The 14,558-nt window shown below is 42.8% G+C and overlaps 2 protein-coding genes across 5 annotated transcripts in view; both read left to right on the top strand.

Moving 5' to 3' along the window:
- mast3b (microtubule associated serine/threonine kinase 3b) overlaps positions 1 to 10,606 on the top strand; it is a 35,509-nt gene extending 24,903 nt beyond the window's left edge. For all 4 annotated transcript variants that reach the window (XM_035647641.2, XM_035647640.2, XM_035647642.2 and 1 more), the window contains 16 exons: positions 173 to 264; positions 877 to 1,085; positions 1,269 to 1,407; positions 1,640 to 1,772; positions 1,880 to 2,045; positions 2,471 to 2,572; positions 2,857 to 2,979; positions 3,098 to 3,210; positions 3,857 to 4,014; positions 4,279 to 4,400; positions 4,503 to 4,703; positions 4,954 to 5,180; positions 5,363 to 5,485; positions 5,567 to 5,703; positions 6,165 to 6,349; positions 6,481 to 10,606. In XM_035647641.2, the coding sequence (XP_035503534.2) occupies positions 173 to 264; positions 877 to 1,085; positions 1,269 to 1,407; positions 1,640 to 1,772; positions 1,880 to 2,045; positions 2,471 to 2,572; positions 2,857 to 2,979; positions 3,098 to 3,210; positions 3,857 to 4,014; positions 4,279 to 4,400; positions 4,503 to 4,703; positions 4,954 to 5,180; positions 5,363 to 5,485; positions 5,567 to 5,703; positions 6,165 to 6,349; positions 6,481 to 7,583 (3,333 nt within the window). In that variant the 3' untranslated portion in view covers positions 7,584 to 10,606. The remainder of the gene's footprint in view (positions 1 to 172; positions 265 to 876; positions 1,086 to 1,268; positions 1,408 to 1,639; positions 1,773 to 1,879; positions 2,046 to 2,470; positions 2,573 to 2,856; positions 2,980 to 3,097; positions 3,211 to 3,856; positions 4,015 to 4,278; positions 4,401 to 4,502; positions 4,704 to 4,953; positions 5,181 to 5,362; positions 5,486 to 5,566; positions 5,704 to 6,164; positions 6,350 to 6,480) is intronic.
- Positions 10,607 to 11,287: 681 nt separating this feature from the next.
- Positions 11,288 to 13,507, top strand: ndufa7 (NADH:ubiquinone oxidoreductase subunit A7). Its single transcript, XM_035648507.2, has 4 exons — positions 11,288 to 11,429; positions 11,668 to 11,717; positions 12,905 to 13,042; positions 13,296 to 13,507. Exons 1-4 carry the CDS (start codon positions 11,379 to 11,381, stop codon positions 13,372 to 13,374), a joined length of 318 nt encoding a protein of 105 aa, XP_035504400.1. The 5' UTR covers positions 11,288 to 11,378; the 3' UTR covers positions 13,375 to 13,507.
- The last annotated feature ends 1,051 nt before the right edge of the window (positions 13,508 to 14,558 follow it).

Genomic DNA, 14,558 nt, shown 5'->3' with positions numbered 1-14,558 from the left:
GCCTACAGGATTTGCTCTACAAGTTTTCCCCCTAATATACATAGCAGCCTGCTGAACTGGCCCTGGATCAAACATTTTACTGTAATAATCCTACTGATTGTTTCTACTGTGTTTACTTCTTAACTGGCCCATAAACAGCCACTAGCATCATGTGTCTGCTCCCTCTCTTCAGAATAAGGCCCCACAGACGCTGACGCCAACTCGAAGGAGACCTCTTGACAGAGATTTTGAGACCATCAAACTCATCAGTAACGGAGCTTATGGGTAAGAAGAACAGTCTGTAATGGTTAACAAAGGACATTTTTTTATTTTATTTAGGTGCCGCGCAAACTTCAATGATTGAAAAGAAGTCAAATGCACCTTTGGGTTCCTCGCTGGAAATGTATTTCTTGAAAATTCACTGCATGCCAGAAGTTCCATGAGACATTTTTTAGCAAACCGTAGCAGCTGTACATTCAAATTGTTGCCCAGTGACCTTACAGTGTTTCATAAAACCATTCATCATGAATAATTACCTTGTCAGGAACTAATTATTTGATTGCCAAGGTCATTTTCAACTAATTACTCAACAGATTGGTGCCTGAGTTTCATGACTCCTTCGGACCAGTCAGAAAAGAAAGATGCTCACAAAGCGCTGCAGTTACCCTCATCATGTCTTGAGACAAAAGTGACTCTATAAGAATAAGTGCCAAAATTTCATCCTCATATCCTCTCTAGATTTAAATTGTTTCCATGATCAGATCATGACCGAGAAAAGAGTTTAATTAGAATAAGGCAAAGGGAATTTAAAATCTAGTGTGAAAACCACCAGGCTATATTTTCATTGAGAATATCCCTTAATAATAGCAGGTCTAATGTGTTGTTGTTTTTTGATAGGGCTGTGTATCTGGTCCGCCACAAGGAGACCCGCCAACGGTTTGCCATGAAAAAGATAAATCGTCAGAACCTGGTCCTGAGGAACCAGATCCAGCAGGCATTCGTAGAGAGGGACATCCTTACCTTTGCAGAGAACCCCTTTGTTGTCTCCATGTTCTGCTCCTTTGAAACACGACGTCACCTCTGCATGGTCATGGAGTATGTAGAAGGTAAAATCAAGAGAGGCATTTCAAAAGCATTTAGTTCAGTCTAAGAGTGATTTACTTTTGAGTGTTGTGTGTTGTTTAGACAGTCAATTGTGCCAGAAACAGAAGCTATTTAGGGGTGTGGTAAATAAAAATGAATGTAGCGCCTATGGTTTTAAGGTTTACTGTTTTTTCTTCCTCATTAAGGTGGAGATTGTGCCAACTTACTCAAGAACATGGGCCCACTGCCTGTAGAAATGACAAGGTTGTACTTTGCTGAAACAGTCCTGGCCCTGGAATACCTGCACAACTACGGCATCGTGCATCGGGATCTCAAACCTGACAAGTGAGAACACAAAACTGCCACTTCGCTCCCCTTTGAGATTTCTTTGCATTTCGTTTGCATTTCTCCTTCGAATCTTTTCTTTTCATTAGAATTCATGAGTTGAACATTATTAAATGACAAAACAGACATGGTCTGATATATGATTAGACACAGAGAGTCCGGTCACATTTAAATGAATTGCTTATGTTGATGATGACCTTTATTATTTTTTATTTCTTTCTTCAACCACCAGTTTATTAATTACATCCATGGGCCACATCAAGCTGACAGACTTTGGCTTGTCTAAAATTGGCCTAATGAACATGACCACCAACCTGTATGAGGGTCACATGGAGAAGGACACAAGAGAGTTTATAGACAAACAGGTGAGACGATGTAAAAGACAACACTTCCTTATATATATCTATAGATATATAGAAGCAGCTGTTACTCTTTCTCACCTGCTTGCTCACTGCTGATTTGGGTTGTGCAGGTTTGTGGTACTCCAGAGTACATTGCCCCGGAGGTGATACTCAGACAGGGCTACGGGAAGCCTGTGGACTGGTGGGCAATGGGGGTCATCCTCTACGAATTCCTGGTCGGCTGTGTCCCGTTCTTTGGAGACACTCCAGAGGAACTTTTTGGTCAAGTTGTCAGTGGTGAGAACCAATGAAAAGGAATGGATGCATCGGGTTTTTTTAAAGACTAGTCATTAGTTGTGAAGATTCATTTTCAACTCTGTAGGAATGTAATGCCAAACTTAGAAAAACAGGAGAGCAGATTGACATTTTTCTAATATAAAATGTTCCAATTGTAACAGAATAAACTTGATATTTCTGTATGATACATATGCTAGCAAAGGTTGTTTACTTAATCTCATCCATATGAAAATGTTTTAAGAAAAGGCAAATAAAAAAATCCTAAGAAGTTATGGCAAGATTGTTGGTGGATTTCCAAACATGATCTCAAAAAGTTTGCTGAGACTTGTTCTTAACACCTTTTATATCTTCCAGAATTGATGTTATTGTTATTTACTGTTCTAATTTCTGATCCTCTGACCAGCCTGTACTTCTGGGATTTGCAGATGAGATCATTTGGCCTGATGGAGATGATGCTCTACCCAATGATGCCCAGGACCTGATCACCCGCCTGCTGAGGCAGAGTCCCCTAGACCGACTGGGAACTGGTACTGCTGTGGGGCATTTCCTCCCAAATATCAAAATGGAATGCAAGATTATTGTAGCAGGAGGGAAATCAAAATAAACACATTCAGACCTATATTACACATTATAAAGTACTAACAGAAAAGCACAATTTAAAACTAACAGAAGTCAAATCTAATCTAATGAAATTTGGGAAATCAAGTTGAAACACAAATGGGGGAAAAAAACTATGATAGGATATTTTTTTTTTAAATGCTACACTGAACTTTATCCAGTGTTCAACCAGCTGTGTAAACTTTGGTTGCAGGCGGAGCCTCAGAAGTCAAGCACAACCCCTTCTTCCTGGGTTTGGACTGGAATGGACTCCTGCGGCAGAAAGCTGAATTCATCCCTCAGCTGGAGGCGGAAGATGACACCAGTTACTTTGACAGTAGGTCACAGGAGAGATTATATCAGCAAATCAAATCAAAAAAAATGCAGGATTTTGTGGTGGCTGTTCAAAAAGATCTCAAAGTGATTCATGTGCTGTCTTCTGTCTCTGTCCTCAGCTCGATCAGAACGCTACCATCACTTGGCATCTGATGAGGATGAGGAAACAAATGATGAAGAGTCTTCTTTAGAAATCAGACAGTTTTCTTCCTGGTCACATCGCTTCAGCAAGGTATGGACTTCATCAAAGTGGTCAGCACTTTAAAAAGCAGGCACAAAAGAAACTTGAGACCATATGTCTATGGATATTTACAAGTTATGCTCAAAATTTATTCTTTTTACTGTTACAGACTTGTGAAAAATGTGATGATTACATGCCACAGGTCTGCCCACTTCATGCCCCTGTCCCACATTCATTTTAAGTCGAGGATCAGTGTGTGGTTGTTTCAATCAGGCAGTCAAATGAGATTGCATGACTTGAAGCTTAAGCCTCCTGATAACAAATTAATCTGCAGTCTGCTAGCAGCAATTTCATAGACATTGTAATTTACTCCTGCATGTTCAAGTGCAGGCTGAGTATCCAGAGACCTGTGCACCGGATTGCCTCAAACTTACGATCTAGTGGAACCCTGCGGTTTCATGCGGCTAGCTGGCAAGAGATACACTTTACCCAAGTCTCCTCCGCACCACATTTCGCTGTCTCTGCAGCAGCTGGAGGTGGATGCGCTCAGCGCAGAGACATGAAATGAAAGAGGCAGAAAATTAATAATTGGCACAAATGATTCGTGTCAAATTAGTACAAGTACAATGAATGACAATGCATGAAATCATTTGAAATATGTACTTCACAACCTCTCCATTTTGTTTTTTCATCTCAGGTTTACAGCAGCACAGAACATCTGCCAACTCCTTCCAACCTTAGTTTCTCCTCCGACCGTAGCCACAGTGAGGATAAGGACGACCGCAGGGACATGGGAGGACTTGGTCTCTTCCCGAGCCCAGCAGAGGGCAGCAGACACACAGCACGTATGGGCAGGTAGGCACAAGTAAAATTGAAAAAAAGTTTTGATCATACTGTATCTCATCACTTTTACTTCCACCTGTTTTTTTCTTGTTCAGCACTTTGTAATATTTCAGATGCGGCCAAAAAAGATTTATGAAATGAAAAGTTCACAAGCCCTCGGATCATTTCCTTGTACCTGTGTAAAAGCAGCGAGCTGTCAGAACAAAGTGTTGGTGTGATGTGATCACTCGGACTCTTGCACCACTTGATTTACTTGTCCAACTGGTCTGTTTGTAGCCTTCGCCCTCGAGCCTCCTCCAGCTCCTCCCAGTCTGAGAGGAGCCCCAGCCCTCTGGTGATGAGCAGCACCCACAGCCTGGAGACGATGCCCCGCTTTGCCCTCTCCACTGATGACGAAGGTAAATCCAGACATGTCATGTTTTTTTACACATCTGTTCACAACAAGTGTCACTGAGCATATTTAAACGTGTTGTTTGTACTTAAATCCATGTGACCTGCAGCCGAGGCGGTCGTGTCAAACCTTCGGAGGATCAGGATTCGCAGTAACAGCACTGGGGCCAAGCACTCATCCCCCAAGGACCCTGCCGGCCCCCGGCGCTTTGGTAACCAGCTGGATACACCGGACAGACAGAGGCTTCCCTGCGGAGGGAAGGTTCCCAAGTCCGCCTCCGTCTCAGCCCTGTCTCTCATCATCACTACAGGTTCGGAAGGCTGTCGTCATCACCTCAGAGTCCAGCAGATGATAGAATTAGTTTGACAATGACCGTCGATCATTAAAAATATCTAAACACAGATTAGAAAGCTGCCTTTGTACAGAATGATCAGCAATTCTTTTTATTAACAGACAAAAACTTGTTTGTAAACTATATTTACTATATATGTACACTTAGAATTGCAAAAGTTGAGCTTTTGAATCTGTAACTATTTAAACATATCTTGTGTTTGTTGTAGATGACTCGCCAGGTGGCCTCCAGCCCAGTCCCATCTCCCCACGCTCGCTGTCCTCCAACCCCTCATCCCGAGACTCGTCGCCAAGTAGAGACCTCTCCTTCAGTCCCGGCAGCCTGAAGCCGCCCATCATCATCCACACCTCAGGGAAGAAGTTCGGATTCACCCTGCAGGCCATCCGGGTCTACATGGGCGACAGTGACGTCTACACAGTGCACCACATGGTGTCGGTGGGTGTCATCAAAACTTAGAAAACGAATCTGCCTCACAGACAAACACCTGTATCTTGTCTTGGTGTGTTTTCAATGTTGTGCCGAGGTTTTATTCTGATGAAAACCAGGGGAGAAATGTATAAAAAAGATGGTTATGTAACGCTTAAATAAAACACTTCTTCACTCTCTGTTGCTAACAGAGTGTGGAGGAGGGCAGCCCGGCACACAAGGCAGGTCTCCGCACTGGAGACCTCATCACCCATGTGAACGGAGAGTCTGTCCAAGGCCTGGTCCACCCTGAAATGATAGAACTGCTACTGAAGGTACGACAGAGATTCAGTTTGAGTTGCATTGTTTTTCCTAATCACGAGTTAATCATTAAATCTTTCCTTTGCAACGGGCAGAGCGGCAGCAAGGTGGCGCTTCAGACCATTGAACTCAAGAACACGTCGATCAAAGTCGGTCCAGCTCGCAAGACCAAGCACAAAGGCAAGATGGCTCGTCGCAGCAAGAAGAGCAAGAGGAGGGATAATTACGACAGGTGAGAGTTGGAGCATTTGGTTTCCGCTCACTCGCTGCAGCTCTGCAGTGTTACTCATCTCCTGTTAACTCTTTGAGGTTGGAAATTGGTCATCAAACTCAAAATCAAACTAATTTAACTAACTCTGTCTCCCTCTAGTGTTCACTCGCTGTTCAGGGAAATTAAGTAGCAACTTGGTAAAAATGTTCTTTGATTCACTGCGAGGCAACAGCGAATGTTTTCCATCAACTTCATGTCATTGCTCAAAAATAATGTGACTGCGTGTCTGTGAAAAGAAACTGGATAAACATTGGGAAAATGCATGTTGATGTTGTGAAACTAACTGGATTAACAATACCCTTAATACTTGAGTCATTAGAGGGAACAGGATGAGGATACACCTGAACCTTGTGTCAATGCGAGCGCTTAATTCACTGGACTACACAGGATCAGATATCTGACTACTCCTCTTCCTCTCCAAGGAGACGAAGCATCTTGAAGAAGCTGTCCAAGCAGAGCACAGTTATGCACAGCAGCCGTAGCTTCTCTTCAGGTCTCCATCATTCGGTTTCCTCCAGCGAAAGTCTTCCAGGCTCCCCGACGCACAGCCTCTCCCCCGGCCCCTCAACACCGTGCCGGAGCCCAGCACCCGACCATCAGGCCTTTGGTGAGTTGAGCATGACTTGAGGCTTATTGTAGATGAAAAAGTAGAAAGGTCAGTAATGCTTTGCACTAGCACTAACAATCTTCGTTGAACATAATGATTGACATATTGTGCAACTTGTTACTTCTCTCCAGAAAATATCTCTCCTCAGAGCACGTCTCCTTGCTCCAGCTCTCCCAGCTCTCCTGCCGCACACATCCGGCCCAGTTCACTCCACGGCCTGGGCTCCAAACTCAGCACGCAGCGCTACACAAAGGTGGGCCGCCGGAAGTCGACCAGCAACATCCCCCCCTCACCTCTGGCCTGCAACTCCTCATCCTCCACACAGCCCCTCTCGCCGCAGCGATCTCCTTCCCCGCTGCCAGGCTTCGCTAAAAGCCTTCACACTTATCACGGCAAAACATTGTCACCACCTACCATTGTCAGGCACATTGTGCGTCCCCGCAGCGCTGAACCGCCCAGATCTCCTCTGCTGAAGAGGGTGCAGTCAGCTGAGAAGCTGTCTGGAGTGTATCATGCAGATAAGAAGTCGTACGCCCCACGCAGGCACACGCTGGAAGTGCCGTTTTACGGTGAGGCCGACCTACTCTGTGACTCTGAGGCAGAGGGAGCCTGCGGAGGCTCCTACGTTGGGGCCGATCACAGCAGGCTGGTCGGCTACATCGGCAGCCAGAGGGTGAGAGACTCTGGGATGGAACGATCTGAGCAGCTGGTCGTGATGAGAAAGCTCAACCTATCCGAGCGGCGGGACTCCTTCAAGAAGCAGGAGGCCGTGCAGGAGGTGAGCTTTGACGAGCCGGAGGAGAAAACCAGCACCACGCTCACAGTGACCACCACAGCACCAGGAACGCAAACACAAGCTAAGCAGCAGCCGCAACAGCACAGGACGGCCTGGATGGTCACTCGACCCCAGACAAGCGAGGAGGTGGAGCTGGAAGTGCCGGTGGTGAGGAGGTTCACCCTGGTGCCCCAGATCGCCGTGCAGGGCTCAACAGAGAGCGAGGAGCAGGACGAGTGGGAGCCGTGTTCTGACAGCGAGGAGACCACAGAGAAACCTGAGCTTGATGTCACCGTCACTTCATCTCAGCAGCAGCAGCAGCAGGCAGGACGTCCTGTGAGTGACAAGAGCTGCAGTGAGGCAGCAGAATCTGCTTCCAGTGGTCCGGTAGTTGGGCCATCGCCAGGCAAGACGGAGTGCAGAGAGGAGACTCCACAAAAAGGGCGTCAGAGAAAGTGACAGCTCACCGCTGTTCTTTAATTCCAGCTGCTCATTTCTCACCACTGAAGGGAAACTCACAGGTGTTGGTGTTTTTTGTTTTTTGTTTTTTTAGTCTGAGCCAGACGAACTGTAATCTGTAAACTCATTTACAAACCTGTCTGGCTGAAAGAGAGTGGGCGAAGATTTTACTTGAATTTTTTTTTCTGTATATATATTTGCCACAAGGATTCGCAGGCATCCTGGTTGTATTTATTACATTTGGTGAATTAGTAACAAGGAATGAGGGAACTTTTTCATTGGCTGTGTAGCGAAGCTCAACACTTTTGTATCCATAAAATGTGGCTTCATGTCTTTTAATTTGTTTTGCTATAAATGTCTATTTTTTAAATAAGCTGTTCTGGCACAGTGGTTTGATAATGATAATGCCGTGCATAACTGTTGCAGGACCAAAAGGTACGACAAGTGAAGTGCCCCCCCCCCTCCTCAGTTTCTCAAATGTGAACTGTGCAGCTTCAAGCAGCATAATACTGTTACAGTATGATCATGATATTCATAAACCTAACAATGACCTTGAGTTCACACTCTGGGGAAACTTATCTTTTTGATAACTGGCCACTAGACTCTGTTGTTAAATCTTCAATATACAACAACAAAACGAACAAAATGTGTGCTGCTTTGCTTCAACCTTCCATTGCACTACATCCTTCAGAATAAGCATTAACACATAAACTAAGTGTTGATGAAGCTGCAGTACAAATAAAATACAAGTTTGAAAGTTGTACAAAACGTGGGAAACTTGGCAGCGCTGGAATTCTTCCATTTGTCACTTGTTAAAGCATTTGTCCATGAAGGATTTTGAGGGGGGAAGAAGCTTTATTGTTGCCTGACAGAGGGCAACCATGAAAATATATTTTTTTGTTTTTGTTTTTGTGGCCCATGTTTCTCAACTTGTTAAATAAGATAAAGGTACTTCCAGTGACTCGACGATCATGATCCCCGCAGTGTGAATTCATGGTCGTAGCACTGTTCTTGGTAAATGTGGCACCAGTCAGTGCAGGGTGATGAAGACATTGTGAAGCCATCTCAAAAACAGGTCTGTTTTGCCATGATGTGTGCAGTTGTCCCCGAAGCCATATCCAACCGAAATATCATCTTAAATCATTTGTGTTGCTTGTAATCCCAAAAGCAACATGAAGACTTTTAAGTGTCTCTGTTTTTTTCTTTCTTTCTGTAATTGTCACAGTCTTGAATACATCTCTTATCAAATGAAGTTCAGTGTGAAGATGATGTGCTCATGTTTATGGCCACTCGGTGTGAAGTTGGTGTAAGAACAGAATCCAATTACTTTCTCACGTTTTCACACGTGTGAACAGTGATGCTGCTCCACCCTGCGTCTTGCTGTATTTACTTGCATGCATCTTGCAGGAAAAAAAAAACTGAGCAACCAAATCTGGGTTTTTATGTTTTTCTTTCTTTTTTATACCTGGAAAGTTTTGCATCCTCGTGTATTTTTGGAATAATTTTTTCCCAGAACCCTAGCGTTCATCTTTGATTATCCTCACAAGCATGTGAGAAACGCCCTGCCTGAAATGACTTGTTCCTTCCTAATTTTCTGTGTAGTGATGTTTACAATGGGGGGGAAAGTGCACTAATGTATTTTGACATGACTTTTTGTAACCGAATGTTGACGAGGGGACACATTTACATTGAATTCCAATCCCAGGGCTTCTTTGAACAAATGTTTTACTTGTTTGTTTTGTACAAATATCGATGTATATTTTGATAACAAGGATTGTGTATAATTCCATGAGTAGAGGGACGTGATGACGCACAATGATGATGATAGTTTGTGGCGCTGGGACTTTGGGGAAGTCGGCCTTTAGGAAACCTTTGAACAAAACACCTTGTTGGCATCAGAACAGTGTTTCACATCCACTACAGCCTAAATCGTCACATTTTTCCACCACAGAGAGTTGAGTTTTGAGGTCAATCGTCTTATTCGTCAGTGGCTGTTTGCCGACTTTCTCTCTGGTCTTTGGTTTATATCGCATCCGTTCTGTTGATGTGTTACTTGAGCCTCACTTCCTACTCAAATTAGTCCCTGAATCCCCCGTTGTTGTGTCAGTGAACCCAAATGGACAGATCCCTGAATGGTTCAGTTATTTTTGCAGTCTGACAGAATTGTTTACATTGAACAAACTTGCTTTGTACTGTACGAAAATTTTATATCTTTTGGCTGTATATGATACGAAACCGCTGTCTTTGATACCTTGACAAAAGGCCTACACTCGTAGACGTAACATATCTGTTCTTGAGGGGTTGATTTAACACCGCGCTGAGAATCATTTAACAGATTTACATGCACTTAAGTAACATGGTTATCATCCGCTTTTTGGAAAAGAAAGAAACTCTTTCCTCAATTGGAAAAATCTGGCTCCTCTGGAGAAACTGAGTGCATGTGTGGCTTTTTTACATGTGCACATCTGAATGAGAATGGTGTCTCTTTAGAAATATCATCACTCTAGATGTGCATTCATGTACGTAAATTAATTGGATGCAAGTCAAACAAGCTAGAACAACCGATTTCAGACAGACCAGTGGACACACTGTTGAAAAGGCTGCACAATAATAGATAACATATAACATCCCAGTATTACCTCTGAAATAAGGTTCCTGATTACTGTCCAACTGCATGTAGACATTGTTGCACTGTATTTCTCTGAATAATCTGGGTCCTTATGTGAATGTAAAATGTTGCTGTTGCTCTGTCAGTCTCCACTGGCTGAGAGCCAAGAGCTTCAACCACTGGAGGGCGGCACACTCAACACTCAGCCGCTGTTAAACTTGGTCTTCTCAGAGCAAAACTGGCAGGTCCGACTGTTGTACACATGCATGTGTTCTCCTGTGTGGACTCCTCTGTTCAGTGCATGCTGCATGACACAAGAACACATCTGTAAAACTTGATCGCATGGTATACCGGCGTGGTCGCCATGTACTGTGTTTTCTCGTGCAACAAATAAAAACTTTGTATTTCTCTTTAACTCCACTGTTGTTGCGTTTTATGAATGCTGCAATTTGTTTGCCACACAGGGTCTTGAGGAGTGTTTTCTTTTTTACACAGTCCCTGTGTTGGAACATAATTGGCTTATATACTGAAATGGGTTTGAGAAGGTGTGTAACCATGTGAAACAGCCACATCCTGTTTGACTTCTGTCATCTCACTTCTGTCTTGCAACCATCTGACAAGTGAGGTTTATACAGTGTGTTTACAAGACTAGAGCTTCAACAGTTAATTGATTAGTAATCGAATACTAAATTAATTGCCAACTATTTTGATAATCGGTTTAAGTAGTTCTTATTAATTTTTTTTTTTAATTCTCTGATTTCAAATTTTAAATGGATATTTAACTGAATATTTCCTAGTTTCTTTGACAAAAAGAAAACATCTCAGGGTTTGGAAAACGCGATTGACATTTTTCACCATTTTATGGACCAAACAGCACATAATCAAAAGATGAATCAATGAAAATAATTGTTAGAACAAGACACATTGCAATTGACCTGTAGGTGGCGTTCTCCTCCTTAGGATGGGTCCAACAATATGATGTAACTTGTGTGATAAAATAGAAAACACTAGGGTTGAGAGTCAGTTAATGTTTGTCACGTTGAATTGTGCCTCTGAGTTATTATGATTAAGTAACTCTACCAGTCCAAAATACAACTTTTACTTTTGGTCGCTAGGGGGCAGCAACGCGCGGAGAGACTTCACTCCACACCACAGAAGAAGCGCTGTGTCCTTCACAACAAGCAAACATGGCCACTGCGACTAAAATCATCCAGAGGCTGCGGAACCTCTTGGCCGGGGTAAGCAACAGAACCGCGGACAGTCGCTCAACCGACGCCAGGACGTACTGTGAATATAACAAGTTTATCAGCGGAGGAAGAAAAAAAAAAAACAACGTTTGAACGTGGCTGAATCCACGGGCAGTAACTGTCAACGATAGTTAGCATGTCGGTGTTAGCCAGTTGAGCTAGCTTCACGGGTTCATGTAATCCAGTCTGCTTCGTGCATTAAATCACTGGTTCTGTTTTCCCTTTTCAGCGGGAACTGCAAACCAAACTGCAGCTGCGATATGGGGAGGTCGCCAAGAGGTAAGACTTGAACCACACAGGTCACACACACGCCGAGAACAGACCGGTGTTACGGCCCAACTGGTTTTCGATTTAACTGGTTCCCGTACCTAGCAGCTGCAGATGTTATCCGCTTCAGCAGATTCGTCACTCCTTCACAAACATATCAGTGGCAATTTGCACGTCGCATCGGGCCGCATCTCATATCTGCTGCGACGAATATGATTGTATGAGTAAGCACCAATTTTCAGCCACCTACGTGAAAAATAAAAGTGAAAAAATAAAATTCTCGCAAGATCGCATTGAGCTGGATTCGATCTCACCACAGCAAAAGTCTCAAAACTGAGAGTCCTCGATAATCACCGTGAGCCACGACGACTCTACAAGCTGCAGGTGTCCGTCACATATTGATAGATGATGTCATCCTCAGGGGAACAGTTTGATTTGGGTTCACCTGAATCAACTGGTGACCTTCGGCTCCTCTCAGGAAATACACAAACTTATCAAGACTGTTTTTCTCGATGGTTCCGCCACATTTACCACCACATTACAGTACACACTATGACAACAATACTTTAAAATTGTAACAATCTCACTCCGACTATATACCGTCAAAACACACGAGAGAATTACTTGTTAACGCTGAGCCACAGGAAGAATAAAATACAAGTTTGTGGCCATTGCGCAGCAGGTTAAAGTGCTTGACTGCTGTTTTTTCTTTCACTGAGCGCTCAGCTCGCTCGCGTATCACGTGACGCGTGTAATCGCGTCCCTTGCGATTAGAAAATCGCTTTATAGTTTTATCATATCGCGATATAATCGCAAATGCGATTAATCGTTAAGCCCTAATAAGAATCCAAAGTGCCTGTTAACTCTCACACAGATCTGGATGTGCCGTCAAACTTTCCTTAATACCAAGCGTAATCCTCAACAAGCTCCAGTCGTATGAATTAAGTCTGTGAGCTGTGCATCTATTAAGCCTTCAAAGTCACGAGTCTGTGACTCAGACTGAACATCGTGCATCCTGTTTTATCATCTCACCTGTACCTGAGAAATCCATGTCCCCACACACGCCGCAGCCCCCTGTAAATCTGTATGTGGTTTAAAAAAAATACTTAGCACAAATATCCCTTTTAGGTAATGTCACTTTGTGGACAGCCTAAAGCAGACAAATCAATTCTGTCTACTGACGCTCTTTTTCTTTGAAGGACGCAGCCACCGCCCAAAATGCCCTTAGGCCCGAGCCACAAGTTCGCCGGCAACTACTATTTCACCAGAGACGGACGCAGAGAGTCGGTCCCCGCCACAGTCGTCATGTCTTCACAGAAGGCTCTCACTGCCGGCGGGTAAATGACTCAGTCAATGTATTTTTCTATGTACAGTAATAATTTGATTGTAGCCGTATAAGGATATTACTCTGATTGTAACACACTGAACATCTCACCGTGGAGGACGAGAGAGACGAGCATTAACCTCCTGCTGCTTTGCAGTTTCTTAAAACAATGTGTTGCCATAGTTTCCCTGATATCCGACTTTTTCTTTTTGCAGTTTTAAGCTGAATCTTTAAGTGTCTATATATTTGTTTTGATCTCTTTTTAGCCAAGTTGCTGAAGCCCCGAAGCTTCCAGTTACCCCGGGTTCTGTATACAAAGAGCCGACGCTGTCCACAGACCTCTGAGACGCAGGACAAATCGCTCCAGCATCAACCGCTTCATTTGTCCATCCAGTGCTGCTGTAGAGGCCTGTACTACAGCGAAGTGTAGGTCGCATCCTGTACAAATAGAACGTGTGAATAAAATATGTTTATGTTTTTTTTTGTCCAACTGGTTATTCTGGTCACATTATGTGCTGAACAAATGTGTAACGGATGTTGTTGTTTTGTTGTTTGGTGTTTATTCAGTCATCATAAAAAACAATAATTTTAAACATATCACAGTTTAAATTCAAACAGTAAATAGTGACTGAAAAGGCTTAGGCTGAAGCAAAAGCTTATATATATATGCCTATCCTATTTTCTTATCGATTAAATCCACCCACCTCAAAGAAAAAAACTAATTCAAAAATAATAATAAAGCAACCAAGATATAAGTAAAGAAACAAGGAAATAAATTATTCACATTTGTTACCCTTAAAAATAGCATTACCAACCATTTTATTGAAAGTCAAAAAATAATAAATAATAATAAGCAACCAAGATATAAGTAAAGAAAAGAAACAAGGAAATAAATTATTCACATTTGTAACACTCAAAACTAGAATTACAAACCATTGTTTTGAAAGCCAAAAGAGAGTTGCACATTTGTAAATTTAAATTGGTGTTGTTCCTTAATTTAACCCCGCCAAAAGAAATACAATGCCTTTTAATTTCTTTGTTTGCTTTTTGAAAAGTGAACTTAAAATAATCTGTATCCACTGTGCAAATAGTCTTATGAGTAAGAATCTTTGGAAACCTTGGAAATGTTTCTTTTCCTTCCAAACTGTCAGTCTGATCGGACTTATTTCTACAATGTGCGTGTGACTGACATGTCAATGACTCATGACGTATACACTGCTGCCAATTAATTTAGACAAACCTTTTTAAAACAAATCCAAAATACAACAGACCTGCAATAAATGATTTCTTCTTGATGATTTTTATATGGAAATCCTCCAAAACCAATCACTAGCACATCAACACTTGCCATAGACAGTTAAACACAGGCTGAAGGGAGTCTCTTCTTTCTTCTTCTTTGGAACACCTTGAGTCTTAACTGTGAGCCGCAGCAGGTACTTCACCTATCATTTCTATCAATGTGTAAAAAAAAAAAAGTGAAGTATTAATACAAAGAGCCCTTCCAACTATTAAGTGATGTCAACAGGACT

Source organism: Scophthalmus maximus, chromosome 13 (assembly GCF_022379125.1).
Source record: "Scophthalmus maximus strain ysfricsl-2021 chromosome 13, ASM2237912v1, whole genome shotgun sequence".
NCBI lineage: Eukaryota > Metazoa > Chordata > Actinopteri > Pleuronectiformes > Scophthalmidae > Scophthalmus > Scophthalmus maximus.
This window is presented reverse-complemented; position numbering and strand designations above follow the sequence as displayed.